This window comes from Protopterus annectens, chromosome 2.part1 (genome assembly GCF_019279795.1).
Source record: "Protopterus annectens isolate FY-2018-M chromosome 2.part1, PAN1.0, whole genome shotgun sequence".
Lineage (NCBI taxonomy): Eukaryota > Metazoa > Chordata > Ceratodontiformes > Protopteridae > Protopterus > Protopterus annectens.
In genome coordinates, this window is record NC_056729.1 from 1,162,347,777 (window position 1) to 1,162,372,789 (window position 25,013).

Genomic DNA, 25,013 nt, shown 5'->3' on the forward strand with positions numbered 1-25,013 from the left:
TGAATCACCGATTGGAAAATCTACTGCCTTATGAACATGTTTTGCTGAACAGTGAGGAGCAGGCATTGATCCTGCATCACCTCTGAAAAGGGACTGTGTATCTAGTGGACTTACCTAGCTAACAAATGGGTATTATTGTTATTATTAGTATTAGTAGTAGTAGTAGTAGTAGTGGCAAAAGTAGCAGTAGTGGTAGTAATAGTTTTAGTAGTAGTAGTGGTAGCAGTAGTAGTGGCAATAGCAGTGGTAGTAGTAGTACTAGTACTAGTAGTGGTAGTGGTAGTAGTAGTGGCAATAGTAGTAGTAGTGGTAGTAGTAGTGGCAATAGTGGTGGCAGTAGTAGTAGTAGTGGTAATAGTAGTAGCAGTGGTAATAATGATGGCAGTAGTAGTAGCAGTGGCAATAGTAGTAGTAGTAGTGGTGGTAATAGTGGTGGTAGTAGTACTGGTAGTAACAGTAGCAGTAGTGGAAGTAGCAGTGGTAGTAGTAGCAGTAGTAGTGGTGGCAGTAGTGGTTGTAGTAGTAGTGGTAATAGTAGCAGTAATAGTATTATTATTAATATTATTATTATCCTCATAAGGGAAAGAGAGCTGGAACTTACTTTTATCCCTGACGGAGAGAACGAAGACCCCATTTCTTGTCAAAGGATACAACAGAACCAACTGGGAGTTGCTGAGACTTTCCTTAACTTGATGTTCTAACAAAAAGGTACAAACCATGACAGGATTAAGAAAAATGTTGTAGACCTAAACAATATACACATTTTTCATAAGTGCCAGTATCAGTCACAGGGGCTGCTAGAGGAATGAATACTGATGGCAAAAAAGGCCAGGCCCTAAGACAACCAAATTAGAAATAAGTGGAAATGTATAATGGCAGGAGAAGGTGGTCTACAATATAGTGCAGAGTCCACTATTATTAAAAATACTGTTGAAAAATATCGGGGGCTCTTGAAATCTAATGAAAAAGTGAAAGAAGTTGTGGGGACCAGACCTCTATTCACATATAAAAGGGCTCCTAATTTAAAGAATATTTTGGAAAACAACACAGGTAGTAAGGGATACAACAAGGGTATGAAAAAATGTGGCAGCTATGTACAATGTAAAGATATTTTAGAACAACCAGTTGCTTACTTGAAAGATGCAGCTAAGACTACTATATACCCTAGATATGAAAACTGCACTACTAAAGGAGTGGTCTGTTTAGCTACCTGTAGTACATGCCCAGCTTTTTATATTGAGAAGAACAAGAGGTATCTTAAAAACAGAATTTATAAACATGGGTATGAAATAGGAGTGAAAAACATTAACATTGCTTTATCTAGACACTCCATTAATTGTTCAAACTACAAAGGATTTTATTTTGTACTTTAGAGAATGGAGTCTGCATGTCCTCCCTGTGGTCGCGTGGGTTTCCTCCGGGTGCTCCGGTTTCCTCCCACATCCCAAAGACATGCAGTAGGTGGATTGGACACTCTAAATTGGCCCTAGGTGTGAGTGTGTGTGTGCCTTCTGTGGAAGGTTGGGTGTCGAGCTGGCAACTCGACACCGTAAAACTCCTCTGCCAATCATGAGTGGACAGATGATCCGCTGTGGCGACCCTTAACCGGGAAAAGCCGAAAGAAGATGAAGAAGAGAATGTGACACCTAACCCAAGTGGGGGGGGGAGGTGTGGAAAAATCATCTAGAGGTAAGGGAGTCATGGTGGCAAGTAAAGTTGGATGCCACACACTACCTAGGGATTAATGACAACTTTTCCCTAGTTCCAGTGCTACAAGCAAGGGCTAATAAATATTAGCATTTCATCTTGTTTTTGTCTGCTTTTTATGAATAAAACATTTTTATGTTGTATTTTAAAATAAATTGAAGACAAACTTTGGAAAACTACAAAAAGAGTGCAGACAAGCCCAAAAAGCCAAAGCCTTAACGCAGTTTAATGTTCAATTTAAAAAAAGACAGCGTTTTCGCTACTAAAACCATGTAGCTTCATCAGAGGCAAGCAAACCTATTTTAAAATAAACATATGATTGGTTGGTTATTTAAACTACGCTAAATTTGATATGTTTATATTTAGTATTGTTGATTTTTAATATATATATATATATATATATATATATAATACCTTTAGAAAGTTCCATTTGAGTGTTATACCTTTAAGACCTGATTACAGGTATTTTATGTTAGGGGAAGAATCATGCAAAAGCAGCATTGCATGTATTCTAGATTCTGATGAAGTATGTTGCACACAGACAAAAAGCTATACTGTGCATTACACAAGCTTAAATGAATTTGTGGTATCTACCTTCACCAGCATTGCCTATTTTTGGATTTGTTTTGTAACTAGTGTTTTCACTGCTGTCAGACAAACTAAATGTGACAAGACCACAGAAAAGTTAAAATTTGTGAACAAAGCAACTGCCTCTTTATGAAGGTGAAAGAAATATCTCCTTACACCACACAGTCTATAGTTTCACAATCTTTCAAGCAGCAAAGACTGCAGCTTTAAACTGTTACTATTTGTATGTCAAAAAAAGCAAGCTGTAATTCAGTCACTTTAAAAGGAGAATAGAATGAGACATTTCAAAACAAACTTCAGAAACTGCACTATGAGTGAATCACAAATAATTGGTGTCCTTACTACAACTGCAACACCTAATGCTGTAAACCCTGCAATTAAGCAAAATAAACTTGTGTCTGAATATTTCAAACAAAAGTTGTAAAGGTGATATATACAGAACACTGGAGAGTGCGTAACTCAAAGCCAATAATGAAGTGCCATGTTCTCATGTCAATACAAATGGTCTTAGATATGCATGAAACTTTTATTTTATTATTTAATTCACTGATAGAGTTGACAAAACAACATGCTTTACATCACAATGCATTTTCTGAATAAGAAGAATGAAGCCCATACACCTGTCATTGACTGTAAACCTCAGTGATTTACCAAACAGTAAAAACAATTACGATGTGGCGCACTCAAGGATGTTATACAATCAAACAGAACAACTAGTTTTGAATCAATATGCATTTTCTGAATGGCAAGAAAGACGTATGATTAGGAGGGTCTAAGCAAAAATCAAAGCTTTAAAACAATAGAACAACAGGTTTTGCATCAGTGTGGGTTTTTCTGATACAAACCATAAGAAGTACGAAACTTTAATGTCTGGCAATACTGACTGAATGCGATTTTCATTGGTTTACCAGAAAAATAATGTCATGTCAGAAGTATGAGGCAAAATCCTAGTCATTCTGCAAAATCAGACAGTGTACAAATATTTTATGTTAACTTGTCTGGTGATGGATCGGTGATTTTTTAAAACTGTCTGTAATGTTTAGAATGTTATACCGTCATTATACAGCTTTCAAACTATACTACTGCCATAACATTCTAAGCAAACACACTACCACGGCCCAGTGCTATTTATTATCGCCATTATAAAACTGACTGTTAAAGCATTTTTGTAGAGGAACAGTCCCCATATCCTATAATGTTGAGGCATGTGCCACCCACTGTCCAACTGATTATGTATATTATTGTAAAGCTTACTGCACCTTAGAGTAGGGGGGCATAATCGGTGGTACTGCATCTTCATACTAAGTACATACAGCCCACATTTGCAATTGCAGTCTAAAATTCCAAAGAGCACAGAAATCCCCATCACAATTGTAACAAGGGTCCAGATTTCAAATATAAAAGACATAGTGCTGCCTAGAATTCCTTACCGGTTCACTTTAAGGCATTTTACTAATGTTCTTTTCTAACACAACTGCCCATTACTTTAAGCCACAGATGTCAGACTTGCTGGCTAGTAAATAAATGCGCTTCTCCACTTGCCTGGGACCACTTCAGAGTACAGATAAAGAAAATGGATACCACAGGGACGCTTAGCTTATTTTCTTTCAGGAGTCCTTCCTTTCCAAGTTTTTTATGTTTCTCAATCTTGCTGCACACAAAAATGGACAGCCTACTATAATTTTCTTAACCATCAACTATTCCATAATTTCCATGATTTAAACATTCTTCATTGCTTTACCTACTTTCCTTAAGACAGCTGTCCTATGACTCCTACTTTTTACACTTTTGAAACTTTTCAAACACCCTGAAAACTAGCATCTTATAACTTAATTTTTCATCTGTATCCTTGATAAAAATATGGCTTTCTCCACGTTTTACTGCCAGCTGACCAACTAAATATATTTTACAATACTCAACAGAATGTCCTTAATATAATCCTCCTACTATTAAATATTTAGCATACCAAACTGTATTTTTTTCTTCTTTTAGTACCAGTCATATAATAAGCAGGGAAACGTATCAAAAGGACCCATCTATGATCACTATACTGACTCTATTAACAAGCATTAGCTACAAAAAGACTAAAACACCATCACAGGAACTGCTAGGACAATGTGCTTACTTTATGGGTAGCACTTCCTTAGTTGTCTAAGACTGACCTCCCCATGTGACTAAAAAAAAAAGATTTGTATTTAACTGAGGCACCTGCAAGGATGAGTCAATCTATCTGAAACATATCTCCTACAAGTAATGTCTCCCACTCTTATCATGTAAATATTATATATATTTTCTAGCAAATGCTGGCCAAGTTTCACAGCCTGTGTTTGCACTTGTTTCCTGCCTTTCCTCTTACTAGTCTAGTCCTGGCACAGATTTGCTGTATCCAGCACTCTTTGTAAGCTTCTGAGCCCCCCCCCCCCAAGCCTTTTTGTGTTGGAGGGAAGCCTTCTAGCTTATCAGTGGGAGTGGTAAGCATTAGGTAGCCTATCTACCACAAGAGGAGTGGTCCCTGGCCCAGAAATTGTAGCTATTGGCTGTTTGAGCATTTTGTTTTACATCTCTTTCAACTTTCTGGTTTGAAAGCCCACTTGTGCCTGTTTCCAGCCTTTCCTATAACTACCCTAGTCCGATTACAGAGTTGCTGTATCCGGGATTGTTAGTAAGCTTCTGAGCCCTCCAAGCCTTTCTGTGTTGGAGGGTAGCCTTCTAGCTTATCAGTGGGAATGGTAAGCACTAGGTTGCCTATCCTCCACAGGAAGAGTGAGCTTTTGACCCAAAAATTGTAGTTTATTGGCCGTTTGGGCAGTTTTCCATCTCTTTCAACTTGCTGGCTTAAAAGCCTGCATTTTCACTTGTTCCAAGCCTTTTCTGTAAGTAGTCTAATCCAGGTACAGATTTGCTGTATCCAGGACTCTTTGTAAGCTTCTGAGTCCCCCAAGCCTTTCTGTGTTGGATGGAAGCCTTCTAGCTTATCAGTGGGAGTGGTAAGCATTAGGTAGCCTATCTACCACAAGAGGAGTGGTTCCTGGCCCAGAAATTCTAGCTGTTGGCCGTTTGGGCAGTTTTTTTCCATCTCTTTCAACTTTCTGGTTTAAAAGCTGCACTTGCGCTTGTTTCCCACCTTTCCCGTAAATACCCTAGTCTAGATACAGAGTTGCTGTGTCCAAGACTGTTGGCAAGCTTCTGAGCCCCCCAAGCCTTTCTGTGTTGGAGGAAAGCTTTCTAGCTTATCAGTGGGAGTGGTAAGCACTAGGTAGCCTGTCTACCACAAGAGGAGTGGTTCTTGGCCCAGAAATTGTAGTTTATTGACCATTTGGACAGTTTGTCCATCTCTTTCAACTTTCTGGTTTAAAAGACCAAGGGTTGCCACCCCTCCATTTTTTTTTCTGGACTATCCGGAAATCAAACTGATTGTCCGGTAGTCCAGAAAACACTGTACAAACTCCGGTATTCTGTTTCAAAAAGGAAACAGACTATCAAAGTTCGTAAATTGGCTGATTTACTATGCTTTTTAACAGAAAAGCATAGTAAATCAGCCGAAAGCAGGCAGCAGGAACAAGTATAGTCCAGTTTTCAGGCTAGTGCTGAATTCAGAGTTGTGTTACATGTTTCTGAGTTGCCCATACCTTACTTGGATATTAGGAAGTTTCTCTGTTCACCTGTGAGAGAGGGAGCTTTGAGCAGCCTGTCTGTCCCTGGAGGAGTGGTTCTAGCCCAGAATTAGTAGTTTATTTGCTATTTTGGGCTAATTTCTATTGCTTTCATTTCCCTGCTATAAAAACCACATTTGCATGGTTTTGCACACTGGGCAGCGCCTGTTAGCTAGGGTTAAAGTAACCCCGGCTCCACTTAGTCACCTCTTCAGTTTTTCCCTTAAAACTAGTCCCTCAACCTAAGCACTCAAAAAACATCCTACAGCCCAGCACTTGCTCAGACCTAATAGCAAGCACTAATATACCCTGACACTTGATTGACCAGTAGGGCAAGTCTCTTTATTCACCCCTCACCAACCAAGTGACTAAGCAGCTCACCCTACTATTCAGGCATGACCAAAGGGCAATTTCAGGTGTACTCTCCAGTCCAGGTGGTGAATCTGGGTATCCTGAGGCAATGTTACAACTACCTCATGTACACAGAAAACCCTCTCCTCCTACCACAAAACACTAACATATGCAAGAGATGCAATTATACAGCCAAACTGGAGGCTAAGCTGTCTCCCCCCAAGACTGGAACAGACAGGTAAGAGGAGAAGGTTAACACTTGCACCACACCTCCAGCCACACACAGACCTGCTAAACCAGCACTGGTTAAAAATACACATAAATACACAAAATACATAAAATCATACTCAAAGGCTCTAAATAAAAACCTGCAAAAGCATCAGAGAGCTCCAAAGCAGACACCCAAACAACCTGCACATCCTATCACAAACCAGACAACATATAAAACACAAAATCAGTGTGCCGCACAATCACAGCCCTTAAGGCGAAATAACATACCTAACACACTAGTAATAGGTGACTCTTTAGTCAGGCACACTGATGTCCCACTCACTAGGCTGGAGAAGCAGAAGGTTACTGTTGGCTGCCTGCAAGGAGCCAGAATCCACCACATAACACAAGCACTCAGGTCACTCCAGAACAAGTACAAATATGTCTCTGTCATTGTTCATGTTAGTGTGAATGACCTGAGACCCACCTCCCTGGACTACATGAAAAGAGACATGGAAGAGCTCTCTGATCATGTAGCACAGGCTGGTATGACCCTGATCCTGAGTATCATCCTGCCCTCACCAAGAATGATACCTCAATATAAAGAAAAAATGATCAGTTTCAACAATTGGCTAAGCTTCTGGTGTCATTCAAAGGGGATCCAGTGTCTGTTAGCCTGTGACGACATGCTCAACAAGCCACATTGCTTCACAAGAGACGGCCTGCACCTGTCACCCCTAGGCTTTTGAATACTGGCCAAGGCTCTTGCTGCCCCCATAGTGCCTTTTTTAGGCAAGGCTTAAAAGTCAAACCCACCTCCATAAACAGCACAATTAACAAAAAACTGAGGGTTATGCTACTCAACGCCAGGAGTTTAAATCTCAAAATGCACACGCTCAAAGCACTCCTCAATATGGAGAATGTCAACATCTGTGCAGTAACTGAAACCTGGTTCAAGGCTCCGGAGAACACCCCAGCACTACCGGGCTACAACTCATACCACACGTTTTGGCCACAGACCATGGACCGAAACACAAAAGGAGAGGGTGTATCCATATTCATCAAGGATACCTACACCTCCAGGTTAGTGGTGCAGCATGATACCTCTGAGATCATCCATGTGCAACTAACATCGGGCAAATCTGCAATGCAAATTGTGGCCTGCTACTGATCACCCTCCATGACCCAGGACCATCACTTCACCTTTCTGCAGACAATGGAAAACATGAAGGTCCTACCGAACACCCTGATATTGGGCGATTTCAATTACCCTACCATTAACTGGAAAAACTGCTCGAGTAAAAACCCCCAGGCCCAGTGCTTCCTCGAATTCATCAACTCAAATGCCCTGGATCAGCTGGTAAACTCCCCTAACAGAGGTGAAAACATATTGGACCTGGTCATCACCAATATGGGCGACAGGTGTTCCACACCTGTGGTCAACCCATCACTGGTTAGATCAGACCATAAACTAATCACTCTGGATGTCCACACCCCACCACCACCCCCAACTAAGGAAACCACAGCAAAAGCTTTTCTAAAGCAAACTTTACCTTACTTAAGACAGAGGCGGTCAGTTTCACAGCCCCCACGCTAAAGGATAACGCTACCCAAGATGCAGAAACCTTTACAAATGCACTATATGAGCACCTACAAGGATGCATGGATCATGTCATCCCTAGCAAAACCAAGACTCACTCCTCTAAGAGAAGGAAACTAGTCTGGTGGACCCCTGTAATAAATAGGCTATACAATAGAAGGAGGAAACTAGTTCATAAAAAAAGCAAATCCCAAGAAGGAAAGACATCCCTGATCAGTATCAGTAAGAAACTAAGGTCCCTCATAAAATCATCCAAGGCTAACTTCGAAAGAGAAATAGCCAAGGATTCAAAAGATAACCACAAAGCCTTCTTTAGCTATGTTAAGAATCTAAGTGGCAACTCGCAGATGTGCACTGAACTAGTACAAAATAGCACAAAATATACTGAACCTACATATATTTCCAACATCCTGGCAGATAGATTCAGTGCAAACTTCACCCCCCTCTCACCCCCAAAAGGGCCTACAACAATACCAGAAAAGTGTAGTGTCCCAGAAATTATAGACGCAGTAGTGAAAACAGCCCTTTCAAAAGCCAAAAACACAGCGCCAATGGGGCCAGATGGTGTCCCAGGCTGCATCTTGCACGAACTACAGAATGAACTAACCCTCCACCTAAACACACTGTTCAACCTCAGCCTCTCCACAGGCTACGTGCTAATAGAATGGCACACAGCAATGGTTATTCCACTCCACAAAGGAAGGGCCACAACTGACCCTGGTAACTATCGCCCCATAAGCCTGACTAGCCTGGTCTGCAAGGCTATGGAGCGCATCATCATGGAACTCATTAACAAAGACATTGAGAACCTCCAAACACTTGACCCGACCAAGTTTGGCTTTGTTAAGGGCAGATCATGCCTACTAAACCTGGTTGACTTCTTCAAGACAGTCACCAAGGCCATAGATGAGGGAAAGGTAGTTCACACAGCCTACCTTGACCTCGCCAAGGCTTTTGATACCATTCCCCGCTCGGGTATTACAGAAAAACTCACCAGCCTAAACATAAACCCCTACGTCATGAGATGGGTTGCCAAATGGCTTACAGACAGAACTCACACGGTAAGAATAGCAGGCTCCAGGTCTGACTCTAAACCTGTCACAAATGGTGTCCCACAAGGTTCGGTCCTGGGACCCCTACTGTTCAGCATATACTTCTCAGAAGTATAGGCAAACACAGAAGGACTATGGCTAACCAAGTTCGTCGATGACTGCAAACTGGGAGCCATAATTGACTCTCCGGCTGACACGGACATCCTCCAAAAGGGCCTTACTGAGATGGACACCTGGTGTCAAAGTCATGGCCTCAAGCTAAATGCCAAAAAATGCATAGTCACCCCATTTGGGAAAAACAAAACACCCACGAATTACCACATAGGTGGCAGCCCCCTTAGTACAGATGAGGTAAAAAGAGATCTGGGGACCCAGGTAGATAGTAATCTCTCCTTTGACAATCATATTGCCAAAGTAGTTAGGAAATCCTTCTATGTTACCCATCTAATTACTAAAGGGTTTGCATCTAGAAATAAAGAGGTTATAGTGCCCCTCTACTCATCACTCATCAGACCCATCATAGAATACAACGCCCCATTTGGGATGTACCTCACAAGACACTTCCATCAGCTGGAAAGACCACAAAAGTACCTCGCCAAAAGGATTACTGGCCTCAAACTATGCAGCTCAACTGAAAAATCTCTGGCTGTATTCAGTGGCATATCGCTTACTCAGAGGTGATCTCTGCCTGGCTTACAAAGCCATATCCAACTCACAACTGATGGACAGGCTCCACCTAAAGAAATCCAAGTCACTGCGAGCCACACGCCCTAGTGAGCTAAACCTCACCACAACAATAAATAGAACATGCTGGGAGGATAGATTCCTGTCACAGAGACTCCCCATGCTTTGGAACAAAATTCCAAACTACATTAGGCAGAGCCCCTCACTAACACTCTTCAAGAGAAACCTTCACGAGTGGATCGGTAACAGAAAATACACCCCTGGGATAAATTCATTGGCTCTGCTTGACAGAGGATCAGTTATTTAATCAATGGGGCGGTGAAAGACGACACAGTCTGGCTAGGCTTATAACTGCCCTTGGGCAGATAGCCTAGTACCTACCTATAAACCTATGAACCTATAAGCCCTAGGTTCTGGGAACAGCTCCTGCATGAATGTCTGTTTCTGCCTATCTTAAGAATGCCCATACTTTCTTAATTTGCTCAGTTCAGTTTGAATTTTAGTCATCATTAGGTTCTCTCTGAGCTATAGTACCATCCTCAATTGTTTGCAGTCCTTTCCAATTCTAGTTGCTAGTACCACAGTTATGCCCTGTTATGGTGACATCCAGGACTATACTTCCTGGGTTCTTTACATTCATATAAAACAATATCTTCTTTCTGTTCCCCTGCACTGAGATACTACAAAAGTGGAGAACTAGACCTTTATTCATAAAATATAGTTCATAGGTTCATAAGATCATAGGTTGTCACTAGGCTAGTGACCACTCAGACCCTTGCAAGCTAAGTCATGTACCCCAAACCCATTTGGATCCTGAGTATCATGGGTGTCTATATGGGGAGCATATTAGTAGGGTGGTAATTAAGGGATTTGTGGAGGGGGTGTTAGTTAGGATAATACTTTTCTTATTGATGAAAAGTTAAATATACTGTGATAAAGATAATGGGAGAAAAGTGGGTACAAAAAATGTAATACTGCCTGGGATGTGGGAAGCTAGGGAGAAACCAGTCAAAGACAAATGGCAGAAGTGAAATGGTTTCTGATTTACAAAGAGATGTTACAAAGCAGATGTAAGAGCCAGAAAATTATATGGTAATAATTGGTGCATTATTTTCTACATGGCATTTTCTGAAGAATAAAAAATCCAAGCTCATCTGCTATTTGTGTCCATCTAGTTTCTTTCTGTACTATGGCAAACATCATTTTTATCTAATATCTCCCCGTTACTTATTTATTTTGTGACTGTATGCCTGAGTCAGGAGAAGCACTTCAATGGTGCTCTTGTTAATGTTTTTGATACCATTTCATAATATAATAATCAGCAGAAACAGGAATGATTACATTTATATTACTCAGGAAAATATTCTGCAGTAGTGGTGATAAAAGAAACACATGGATTTAAAGCAGAGATTATAGTTTGCTTGGACCAAATTTTGCAGATGCAGTTGTCCGATCCTGCCTCTTACAATAATGCAGTCATTAAGGACCTAAGGGATAATGGCAGATGACAACTTAAAGTTTCTTCTGATCAGTCTACCTGAAACAGCTTAGAAGGGTACACTGATTTCTGAACAAAAAGAACTCGAGAGTACAAAAACTGACTAAGGTGACTAAACTGCAGCACTCTTCACTGAATGTGGTGGAAAATCTGATGCTACAGAGACGTCCACACCTGTTGAATTCCAGAACAAATCAAGCTACTTAACTACAGTTATATATAACAAATGGAGGAAACTTTAGCAAAAATAAATAACAGTCTTGCAATGCAATGTTGTGAAATTTTGTGAAGGCATCTGTGGAATTAAATATTTTTTGAAATTGCAAAGTTTCAGGGATTAATAAGAGTTGTATCCTCCACTTTCTGGCAGAGGAGTTATGCATTTGTAAGATTATGAAAAAAAAGCTCTTGAATTAAGGGATAGTGGGATGCGCCACCCAAATAACTGATGGATTGTTTTATTTTTGAAGCACTGCATGCTATAGTCACTTGCCATTAACTGTCAGCCATATTCTTGTACATATGACATTTTCATCAAACTACCACTTTCATTAATGTGTGGTTGATGAACCGGGTTTTGATGAGCTAATTTTCTACTAGCTCAAGTAGACCCCTAAAAAACAGAGGACTAAAACATTTTAACTATTTTAACTTAGGAAATGTCATTTTATTGTGTTTCTTACAGGTGTTTTTGAATCTGATTTTTGCCTGGTCTACTATGTAATGTCTGATCTGGTTCAAGTTAGAGTATATACGTAAAATGCAGTACTGGGAAAGCTAACACAAAACCAGGGAACCTAATTTCTAAAAATAAACATTAACACATTATGTAATGCCTTCCCATGATTCTGGTTATGAACAGAGAAAATTAGTCCTCACCACAAGAAAACCATGATAGCTTCCCAGACAATGGTTTCTTGTGATCAGCTGTTTCTACAAGAGGGAAATGGGTCAACAAATTACGACATAACTGATGGTTAGTGGTCAGCAGGAACTGTTTGTGTCTTTCGGCTTTTCCCGGTTAGGGGTCGCCACAGCGGAACTCCGGTCCGCTAATGATTGGCAGTAGAGTTTTATTTAGGCTTGCCGGGCCTAACACACAACCTCCAACGAAGGAACGCCCATTCACGCATGTCGCCACACAGAAGACACTCTAACTGAGAATCGAACGGGCAACATCTAACTGTGAGGCGACAACGCTACCGCAGCACCACCGCCGCAGATCAAAAGCATAAAATATAAAAAATAACTGCAATAATAAATGCATGTTAAAAAATATCACTATATGGTTATGCAGTCAAACTTCTTGAAGGCAGCCTGTTGCAGGTTAAACAATGGAACCTATCAGGGTTTCAACAACTGCTTGTCATTATTACAAATGAAACAAAGAAAATGTCTTTAACAACTCTTCAAAGTAACTCTTGATTAGCCAGATGTTTCTGGTATAATTTTTGTCTCTCTAAACTGATACTTCGTAGAACTTTTAAGTGAGTAACTGCACCTGAATGGCATCTTCTTATTTTGCAATGCAAAATACTGCACTGAGTTGCATGTATATTATTTTATTTATTTATTTGTTTTGTTGACCAGGAAAGTCCAACTGGGCAGATCCCATTTTCAGTGGAGTCCTGGGTCGAAAAGCTCAAGTCCATACATTTCTCGTAGTTCTAAAATCTTGCAGAAAGTAAATGAGCTGATACTGTAGAAGTGAAAACATTGTTGTAAAGAAGTTTAGTGTTCTTATATTTCAGTGAAGAAAGGTTGGCAAGGTGGATGAGTAATGTAAATTATAAAATTATGTAGGAAGGAAGATTTTACTATTATATAGGTCTGTAATGAACTCAAGAAATATAACGAATAAGTTGTACAGTTATATAGGAGGAGAGGGGGATATTAGTACTGTACAGGAGGGTAGTATTAGTCGCAGATGACTGAGAGAGCTTCATACAGGATTAGTTCTATTTAGGTTGCCTGCTCCAAATTGGTGTATCTGGAAAGTTTACGACTCTTGTTGATAAAGAAAACATAAAAACATATCTCAGACAGTTGGAAATGCACTGGTAGGCTGCTGTTACACCAGATAATCTGCAATACCTTAATAAAAGCACCCTTGCAGTGAAAGTGTGTTTTTGTACTTTCAAGAGGAGGAAGGCATGGCCGAAGGCAGGAAGTGAGGAAAAAGGCTATGACTGTGGTAGTGAGGGTCGGAACTTTGAATGTTGGCAGTATGACTGGTATAGGGAGAGAGCTAGCTGATATGATGGACAGAAGGAAGGTTGGTATATTGTGTGTGCAAGAGATCAGATGGAAGGGGAGTAAAGCTAGGTGTATCCGAGGTGGGTTCAAATTGTTTTATCATGGTGTGGATGGGAGGAGAAATGGCGTAGGAGTTATTCTGAAGGAACAGTATGAATATTGTTTTTGAGGTGAAAAGGGTGTCTGATAGAGTGATGTTTATGAAGCTGGAAATTGATGGTGTAATGATTAATGTTGTTAGTGCATATGCTCCACAAGTTGGGTGTGCAATGGATGAGAAAGAAAAACTTTGGAGTGAATTGGATGAAGTGGTGATGACTGTACCCAAGGGTGAGAGAGTGGTGATTGGAGCAGATTTAAATGGGCATGTTGGTGAAGGGAAAAGTGGGGATGAGGAAGTGATGGGTTGGTATGGTGTTAAACAAAGGAATGCAGAAGGTCAGATGGTAGTGGATTTTGCGAAAAGGATGGATATGGCTGTGGTAAATATGTATTTTAACAAGAGGGAGGAGCATAGGGTGACATACACGAGTGGAGGAAGATGCACACAGGTGAATTATATCTTATGTAGGAGAGCCAGTTTGAAGGAGATTGGAGACTGTAAAGTGGTGGCCAGAGAAAGTGTAGTTAGGCAGCATAGGATGGTGGTTTGTAGGATGATGTTGGTGATCAAGAAGAGGAGAAGGAGTGTGAGGGCAGCACCAAGGATCAAATGGTGGAAATTGAAAAAGGGTAATTGTGAGGTGGAGTTCAGGGATGAGTTAAGACAGGCACTGGGTGGCAGTGAAGAGTTACCAAATAGCTGGGTAACTACAGCAGAGCTAGTAAGGGAGATGGCTAGAAAGGTGCTTGGTATCACATCGGGAGAGAGGAAGGACGACAAGGAGACATGGTGGTGGAATGAGGAAGTACATAAGAGTATAGAGGCAAACAGGTTGTCAAAGAAGAAGTGGGATTGTTAGAGAGATGAAGAAAGTAGACAGGAGTATAAGGAGATGAGGTGCATGGCAAAGAGAGAGGTGGCGAAGGGTAAGGATAAGGCATATGAAGAATTGTATGAAAGGTTGGACACTAAGGAGGGAGAAAAGGACCTGTACCGATTGGCTAGACAGAGGGACCGAGCTAGCAAAGATGTGCATCAGGTAAAGGTGATAAAGGATAATGAGAGAAACCTACTCACAAGCGAGGAGTGTGTGTTGAGGCAATGGAAAGAGTACTTTGAGGGGTTGATGAATGAAGAGAATGAGAGGGAGAGAAGGTTGGATGATGTAGGGATAGTGAATCATGAAGTACATGTTGGCCCAGATGACATAAGTGTGGAAGCATGGAGGTGTTTAGGTGAAATGGCAGTGGAGTTTTTAACCAGATTGTTTAATGAAATCTTGGAAAGTGAGAGGATGCCTGAGGAATGGAGAAAAAGTGTTTTGGTACCGATTTTTAAGAATAAGGGAGATGTGCAGTGCTGTAGTAACTACAGAGGGATTAAATTGATCAGTCACAGCATGAAGTTATGGGAAAGAGTAGTGGAAGCTAGGTTAAGAAGGGATGTGATGATTAGTGAACAGCAGTATGGTTTCAAGCTGGGAAAGAGCACCACAGATGTGATGTTTTCTCTGAGAGTGTTGATGGAGAAGTACAGAGAATGTCAGAAGGAGTTGCATTGTGTTTTTGTAGACTTGGAGAAAGCATATGACAGGGTGCCTAGAGAGGAGTTGTGGTATTGTAAGAGGACGTCAGGAGTGTCAGAGAAGTATGTAAGAGTGGTACAGGATATGTACGGGAGTAGTGTAACAGCGGTGAGGTCTGCGGTGGGAGTGATGGATGCATTTAAGGTGGAGGTGGGGTTACATCAAGGATCAGCTCTGAGCCCTTTCTTATTTGCAATGGTGATGAACGGGTTGACAGACAAGATCTGACAGGAGTCCCCATGGACTATGATGTTTGCAGATGACATTGTGATCTGTAGTGAGAGTAGGGAACAGGTGGAGGAGACCCTGGAGAGATGGAGATATGCTCTAGAGAGAAGAGGAATGAACGTCAGCAGGACTAAGACAGAATATATGTGTGTGAATGAGAGGGAGGATAGAGGAATGGTGAGGATGCAAGGAGTAGAGGTGGCGAAGGTGGATGAGTTTAAATACTTGGGGTCAATAGTTCAGAGTAACAGTGAGTGTGGAAGAGAGGTGAAGAAGAGAGTACAGGCAGGATAGAGTGGGTGAAGAAGAGTGTCAGGAGTGATTTGTGACAGACGAGTACCTGTAAGAGTTAAAGGCAAGGTCTACAAGAAGGCAGTGAGACCAGCTATGTTATATGGGTTGGAGACAGTAGCATTGACAAAAAGGCAGGAGTTTGAGCTGGATGTGTCAGAGTTAAAGATGTTAAGATTTGCACTGGGTGTGACGAGGGTGGACAGGATTAGGAATAAGTATATTAGAGGGTCAGCCCAGGTTGGAAGGTTTGGAGACAAAGCCAGAGAGGCAAGATTACATTGGTTCGGACATGTGCTGAGAAGGGATGCGGAGTATATTGGAAAAAAGATGCTAAGGATGAAGCTACCAGGTAACAGGAAAAGAGGAAGGTCTAAGATAAGGTTTATGTATGTAGTGACAGAGGACATGCAGGTGGTTGTTGTGACAGAGCAAGATGCAGAGGACAGGAAGAAATGGAAACAGGTGATCTGCTGTGGCGACCCCAAATGGGAACAGCCGAAAGAAGATGAGGCGTGTCCATATTCATTAAGGATATCCACACGTCCAGGCTAGTTGCTCAGCATAATGCATCCGAAATTATCCAAGTGCAACTAACTCTGGGCAAGACCGCAATCCAAATTGTAGCTTGCTACAGATCCCCCACCATGCCCCAGGATTCCCACTCCTCATTTCTTAATACACTGGAAAATATTAGAGTACAACCTAACACACTAATAATTGGTGATTTCAACTACCCTACCATTAACTGGGAAAACTACTCATGTACCAACTTTTGTGCTCAACGTTTTCTAGAATTCATAAATTCCAATGCCATGGATCAACTTATCCACACCCCCACCAGGGGCAGCAATATCCTAGACCTGGTTATTACCAACATGGGCAACCGGTGCTCCACACCAGAGGTCAATTCCTTGTTGGTCAAATCCGACCACAAGCTAATCACCCTAGACATCCACATCCCTCCCCCACCCCCCATTAAGGAAACCACAGTAAAAAATTTCTCCAAAGCTGACTTCACGCTTCTTAAGACAGAAGTGGCAAATGTCACAACACCCATGCTGACGGACAATAGAGGTATGACTGCTGAATCCTACACAAATGCACTTTATAAGCACTTACACGAGTGCATGGATCATGCAATCCCTAACAGAAGTAAGATGCTATCCTCCAAAAAAGGAAGCCAATCTGGTGGTCCCCTGCCATAAACAAACTCTACAACAAACTCTACAACAGAATAAAGAAACTGTTGCAAAAAAGAGTAAAATCCCATGATTGGAGAAACTTCCTGGTCAGCCTCAGTAAGAAGCTGAGATCCCTCATAACATCCACCAAAGCTAGTTATGAAAACAAAATCACCACTGACTCTAAAGACAACCACAAAGCTATGTCAAGAATCTCAATGGCAACACTCAGATCTGCTCTGAGTTACAGTACAATGGCACTAAATATACAGAACCAACTGATATTGCCAACATCCTGGCAGATAGGTTCAGTGCTAACTTTACCCCTCTGTCATCCCCTAAAGGGCCCATCTCTATACCAGAAGAAAGCAAAGTTCTTGTAATCACGGCTGCACAGGTAAAAAGCACACTATCCAAAGCCAAGAACACAGCATCCATGGGACCTGACGACATCCCAGGCTGTGTTCTACATGAACTACAGAATGAACTGGCACCCCACCTAAGTACCATGTTCAGTCATAGCCTCACCTCAGGCTATGTGCCCACTGAATGGCACACAGCAACAGTTACCCACTCCACAAAGGGGGAGCCACCACAGACCCCGGAAACTACCACCCCATTAGCCTAACGAGCCTGGTCTGCAAGGCTATGGAGCATATCATCATGGAACTTATAAACAATGACATTGGTAATCTCCAAACTCAGGACCCCACCCACTTCAGGTTTGTAAAAGGCAGATCATGTCTCCTAAACCTGATAGACTTCTTTGAAGCAGTCACCAAACGTAGATGAGGGTAAGGTGGTTCACACAGCCTATCTAGATCTCGCCAAGGCTTTTGACATCATCCCTCACTCTGGAATTATAGATAAACTCACTAAACTATGTATAAATCCCTATGTTACAAGATGGCTTGCCAACTGGCTCACTGACAGAACCCACACTGTGAAAGTAGCAGACTCCAAATCCAACTTCAGACCAGTGACAAGTGGAGTACCACAGGGTTCAGTCCTGGGTCCAGTCCTGTTTGGTATCTACTTCTCTGAAGTACAGGCCAACACAGAAGGTCTTTGGCTAATGAATTTCGCAGATGACTGCAAACTAGGAGCCATAATCAAAACCCCAAAAGATGTGGACATCCTACAAAAGGGCCTCAATGAGACAGATGCCTGGTGTCAAAGCCATGGCCTCAAGCTCAATGCCAAAAAGTGCATTGTCATCCCTTTTGGTAAAAACTCAGTATCCATGAACTACCACATAGGTGGTAGTCTACTTAACACCAAAAGTGTGATAAGAGACCTTGGGACACAGGTGGACAGTAGTCTCTCCTTTGATAATCACATCACCAAAGTAGTCAGGAAATCCTTCTATGTGGCACACCTCATCATAAAATGTTTCTCATCCAGGAAAAAAGAGTTCATTGTTCCCCTCTACTCGTCACTCATTAGACCCATTATAGAGTACAATGCCCCTTTTGGTATGTACCTCACAAGACATCTACAACAACTGGAAAGGCCACAGAAATACCTCACAAAGAGGATTACCGGCCTCAAAGAGATGCCCTTTGCAGACCACCTCAAAAAACTGCAGCTTTACTCCATTGCATATCGCCTACTCAGAGGCGATCTCTGCCTAACACACAAAGCTATGTCAAATCTAGAGGTTTTAGACATGCTCCACTTAAAGAAATCCCAATCCCTATGAGCTACACGCTCTAGGGACCTAAACCTCATCACCACAATAAACAGAATATGCTGGAGGGATAGATTCCTGTCCCAGTGACTTCCCATACTCTGGAACAAACTACCTATCTATATCAAACAAAGCTCCTCATTAGCACTCTTCAAGAAAAATCTTGATGATTGGATGGGAGATAGGAAATTCACCTCGGGGATCACTTCTGTGGCTCTGCTTGACAGTGGCACAGGAAAATAATTTTCTTGGGTGGCGAACGCCAGGGTACATTGGGCTAGGCTTATATAGGCCCTAGGGCCAATAGCCTAGTACCTACCTATGAACCTATTAAATGTCACCCTCTTATTCTATGAGTCGAATTGTCTTATCATCTCTTTCCTTCCTTTGCAAACGTGTCACTTTGCAAATGTAATCACTTTCTCTTACCGTCCTTTTAAGTCCATATCATTCAGTCCCAGGACTTTTGTTATTCCACACAATCCTAACCTCTTTGTTCTTTACTGACAATTGTAAACATACACATATTTCACTGTCCTGCTAAACTATTTCTGTATCCATTTCAGTTACTAAACATTTTAAGAAACTTTAGGACTTCCCTTGAGTCAGTATACCCTACTGTTACCACACATCACAACACTTTACATCCAGTCCTGTTCACAGCATGTTTCAGACTCAAAGTGATTATGACTAGAAGTTTTTTATTTTTCATCAGTGTCTCCTCCAGTACAGTTCCACAGAGGATGGGATGTGTCTCTGGTGTTATACCTAAAGTAAATAACTTTATATTTTCCAGCACTATAGTGCCTTACCAAATGTTTTACTAAAAAACAATGTACAAAATGTAGACTCTTAAAATAGCAATGCAGATCAGTGCATTATTAACTGGATTTAACATTTTCACAGCCACATTACTGATGTTGTTACATTTGTTAACACCATAGCTTTAGTCACCTTCCCACATTACACTAACAAGAGCAAGAATAATGCCTGCCATCTTTTACAAAACACACTGGTGATATGTTCCATAACTGTCCTTCACTGTAACAAGAAATGAAGAGTTTACTATCTGCTGATTTTACTTAAAGGCATTTAATCTGCAAGGACCATCAGCATGAATGAAATGGAATTACATCTGCAGAGAAAGCACATGTGATAGGATAGGCTAGCTGATTATACCTGCAGAAATAGTACACATACAAGGAGAGGACACGTGATTACACCTGCAGAGACAGCACACATGATGGGAGAGGATAGATGATTATACCTGAACAGATAACACACCTGCAAGGACAGGATAGATGATTACACCTGCAGGAATAACACATATGATAAGAAAGGATAGGTGATTACACCTGTAGAGATAGCACACATGCAAGCAGAGCATAGGTGATTCCACCTGCAGAGACAGCACGCATGCAAGTAGAGCATAGGTGATTCCACCTGCAGAGACAACACCCATGATAGGAGAGGACAGGTGATGAGACCTGCAGTGATCATTTAGCCTATTATATCATATGTGCTCTGCTCGACAGGGATACAGGAAAATAATTTTCTTGGGTGGCGAAAGCCAGGGTACCTTTTTGGCTAGGCTTATATGGGCCCTAGGGCCAATAGCCTAGTACCTACCTATGAACCTATGAACCTATAAATGTGTATGTTTTAATAGAGACTACTAGATCAGCAGAGGTTAATCAGCTGGCTTTAAGGAAAAAAAATAAGAGAAATGTAAAGGAGTTGGTAAACCATTAAAATGGCACCCAACAGTGCTGAATAGGACCAAAAACAGTGGGTCTGGAAGAAGCCTTTTTCATTAGCTCAGTAAAAAGAGGTGAGGTCCCAGGTACTGCCATCTGTAAGAGCCATCTATGCTAAAGTCCTATCTCAGCTTCAAAGGGGGATACTGTGAGAACCTAAAATCAGGTGACCAGATGAGGTCATTCTGCAAGATATTTTGGATATTATATTTTATAGGGCGTAATCTCCAAGTATTGAGTATTCTGTTTTGGGAAAGCTGACTAGAAAGACTGCTTACATAGTTCATGGTGTCTTGCTTTACTGAGTAAGTTATTAAGGAATAGTAATTCTCCTAGATTCAGACAGGAATATAGTGAAGCTTAGATTAGAGATTGTTTTTCTTTATTTGCATGAGTCTGTCAATCAATTTTATTTTCAATATCTCCTGTGATTTGAACTCTGTGGTTTACTCTGAATATATATTCAGTATTTTCTTGTTTTTTAATTATTTATTAGTAAATCTATTTAAACTTTTCATTTTGTGGCTGGCCCTTTTTAGGAAATATTTAAGCTTTGAGAATATTTTTACATATTTATTTGGTGATAACTCTGGACACTCCTGAAAGCCTTGCTGTTTTGACAACATTACCATTTGCATTAATATTAATTTCATTCAGCATAATTGGATACCCTTTTAAGAGCCTTGTAGTAACTAACTGGTGCCAGTGAATCCACCTTATAGTCTGGGCAAAGTTGGTAGAGTGGATTATCTGTGCCAGCCTTTCCCAGGTGTGTGTGTATGTGTGTGTGTGTGTGTGTGTGTGTGTGTGTGTGTGTGTGTGTGTGTGTGTGTGTGTGTGTGTGTGTGTGTGAAAATTAAATCTCAAAGAGTATGTGTGTCAGCTACTTGGGGCAGGGACACAAAGCACTGATTCCACAGTGGCAGTGGGGAGCCTTATCAGGGACCTGGGGAGACACATACAGAGACACCCAGACCCTGGGCTGAGTGTGTGCCCTGTGTGCTCTTAATGAAAATTGTGTTTGATGCAGACAGGTCTGTATCTATTAATACTGAGTTTATCAATTTGTATTCCAAGTGCACATCCCTCTCCAGTGTCAGTGGTAAGGATTCAGGCTCTTTGATTACTGGCCCAGCATGGGGATGTCACAGTACACATGCAAGGAAAGGATAGGCGATTACACCTGCAGAGACAGCACACATGATAGGAGAGGATAGGTGATTAGACCTGCAGAGATAGTACACATGCAAGGAAAGTATAGGTTATTACACCTGCATAGATAGCACACCTGCAAGTAGAGGATAGGTGATTACACCTGCAGAAACAGCACACATGAAAGGAGACGATAGGTGATTACACTTGCAGAGATAGTACACATGCAAGGAAAGGACAGGTGATTTTCATCCACAGGGTGATAACTATGAATGTATCTGCTTTTTCTTTTCTTTTTTTATTTATTCTTTTGGCACCCCACTGCCTGCCAACTATCAGCTTCCTGTGTGTATTGATCCATCAGCATGGAATGAGAGCTGTTCTTAGCTCATTCATTTCCTGTGATGTAAAAGCTGATCATGGAGCCCTTATCCTGGCAACCATTAGCACATTTTATGGCTGCAGCGTAACCCAGTCCCCTGGTTGTGTCATGAGATCTGCATCACTGCTGACAGGCTGCCTATGTCTATCAAACACAGGTAGGCCTGTTCTTTGACATAAATCCACAAGGGTACCACACTAGCTTGAGCAGTTTCACCCATATCCTTCTCCTTGGGGCCTGTTCTTAGGTGAGTGGCCTATTGCACTCCCCTGAGAGCCATGTCCCTACAGGGGGAGGAGCCATCACAACCACTCATGATATAAGACACATATCTTATGCCTAGCCCTCACCAGCTCTTCCAGCTTCCTAAGACAATAATCCATTCCAGGTCATCTGGGTAGCATTTAGCCCTCTGTGCCACAGAGCTGGGAAAGCTGGGATTGTATCCCCCTTTTCTTGAAACAAAAGGTGTCATCTTACAGATATCCAAGGTTGCATAAACTTTCAAGATAAGAGATTTCAGAACTCAAAGAAAGTACAGTTTACTTCAGAAATAAAAGAAAGTCATGAAAACCAAAGAACTCTGACTAAACCTGCTGCAAATGACACCAGTATGAGACTATCTGAAGAAAAGTACCTGAATGTGCTTCTGTTATGAAGGATGACACATCATGAAAATATGCTCCGTCTTCAATGACATTGGGATCATAGGGTCTTGGGTGCTGGATATGGCTTGACTGTCGAATTCCTTGGTAACTTGTCAGTTGTGGTTGACTACCATCCAGGAGTTTTTTTGGTACTGAGTAGGAAAGAGTAAATATCATCATTGATATGGCAGAAAATGTGCATATGACAGGTAAAAAAATGAATTAATCAGTCATATTATGAGTAAAAGTATAATTTTTCCATAAATCCCCTGGTTCTTTATATGAACCTCTCTAGTAACACTGCATAGCATTATCTACACTAACGAACACATCTAAGGCTCTTGTGTAATTTGGAAGTCCATACAGATTAGACAATTATAAAACAAGTATCTTTCCTTTGCCCTAGCCCCTAAAAGCTACTATAATGTATAGTGTTCAGAAATGCTGATAGAGCTATATAATGGGCATTGTACATATGCACTACATGCACCTAACTAGGCGACTCAACGCATGTGTTTACTTAGAAATGGATTACTACATGGGGCATCTTAAAACATTGCAGATTAAAATTATGAAAGCCAGTGAAATGAGTCTCACTTCCAGGCCAGAGACATAGTACTGTCCTCTTGCACTTTATTGGAATTCATAGATAAGTTGCTACGGAACATGCTGTGCACCGTAATGTCAATGCTACAGAAGTGTTCACAGAAAAGTTTTGGCGCTGCTCACATGTATTTTTTTTTTCAGTCAGTTCATAACCCAGTGAGTAGTCTGAACTTATTAGGTCCCTTTTTAGCTATGACTGAGAATAAAGTCAAAACACATAATTTAGATGAAATAAAAATACTGTAATAAAAGATTAAAAAAACAGTTACCACAACTGAAATGCAGAACCGATTGAAAGTATAAGTTACTTTAGGTAATGCTCGTGCAAAACATCAGCTGCACAAATATTCCTGTTTCATAAGTCGGTATAGCAAATATAAAATGAGAACAGCTCAAAGGATTTTGTGTGTGTTGGTTAGTTCAATGAGAAAATGAGAACTAGTGTCTCAGATTATCAGCCGGTCATACAGAAAATAATATAACTTACTACAACAGGCCATAAAGATAATAATATGACTGACTACCACAGTAGGTAATACAGATAATAACATGACTGACTTCCACGGCAGGTCACATAATAATATAATAACATAATAACATGACTGACTACCACAGCAGGTTATACAGATAATAACATGACTTCATCTACCACAGCAGGTCATCTAATAATATCATAACATAACATAATAACATGACTGACTACCATTGCAGGTTATACAGATAATAATATAACTTCAACTACCACAGCAGGTCATATAATAATATAATAACATGACTGACTGCCAGAGCAGGTCATATAGATAACATGACTTCAACTATCACGGCAGGTCATATAATAATATAATGACATAATAACATGACTGACTAACACAGTAAGACATACAGATAATAACTTGACTGACTAACATGGCAGGGCATACAGATAATAATATGATTAACCACCATGTTAGGTCATACAGACAATAACATAACTGACTACTTCCGAAGGACATACAGATAGTAACATGACTGACTGCCATGGCAGATCATAGAGATAAGACGACTGACTGAACACCACAGAAGGTAATACAGATAATAATATGACCGATTTCCACAGCAGGTCATACAGACAACAATATGACTGACTACCAAGGCAGGTCATACAGACAATAACATGATTGACTACCAAGGCAGGTCATACAGACACTAAAATGTATGACTAACATGGCAGCTCATACAGACAATAGCATGACTGAGTAACATGGCAGGTCATACAGACAATAAAATGACTGACTACCAAGGCAGGTCATACAGACAATAACATGACTGACTACCACAGCAGGTTATACAGACAACAGCATGACTTCAACTACCATGGCAGGTCATACAAATAATAGCATAACATTTAAGGGGAGGGCTACCATGGAACTTGCAGTATACAGACCTGTGAGTTTGTTTTCTGTACTTATGTCTCCGTCTGTGATGTCTTCTGGAAATTCAGACAGTGTAGCGTAGGGCTCAGTAATGATTTCAAATAACAAAGAGCTGAGAAGGCTTAGCTACATACAGATGTTTTTCGCTTGTAATTTATTTGCTCAAAGTGATCATTTTCTGTTATTTTTTTCTGTGCATGTTTGTATTCTTCTGCATATTTAACTGTTAAATGTCCCTTTTAACTCATTCTTTCTTAATTCACTCCCTCCAGTAGTGCTCTTTCAAGTTTTAACTCTAACTTCTAATGGGTTGGCCAGAGCCTTTTAAAAAATAAAGTTATTACCTCACAATTCAAACACATGTTCATATTTATAAA

General features: G+C 40.9%; 1 protein-coding gene across 1 annotated transcript in view; it reads right to left on the reverse strand.

Moving 5' to 3' along the window:
- The window catches only part of LOC122794364 (protein eva-1 homolog C-like), a 1,797,456-nt gene that overhangs the window by 135,906 nt on the left and 1,636,537 nt on the right, over window positions 1-25,013 (reverse strand). The window contains exon 6 of the mRNA XM_044062695.1: window positions 22,609-22,770. Within this exon, the coding sequence (XP_043918630.1) occupies window positions 22,609-22,770 (162 nt within the window). The remainder of the gene's footprint in view (window positions 1-22,608; window positions 22,771-25,013) is intronic.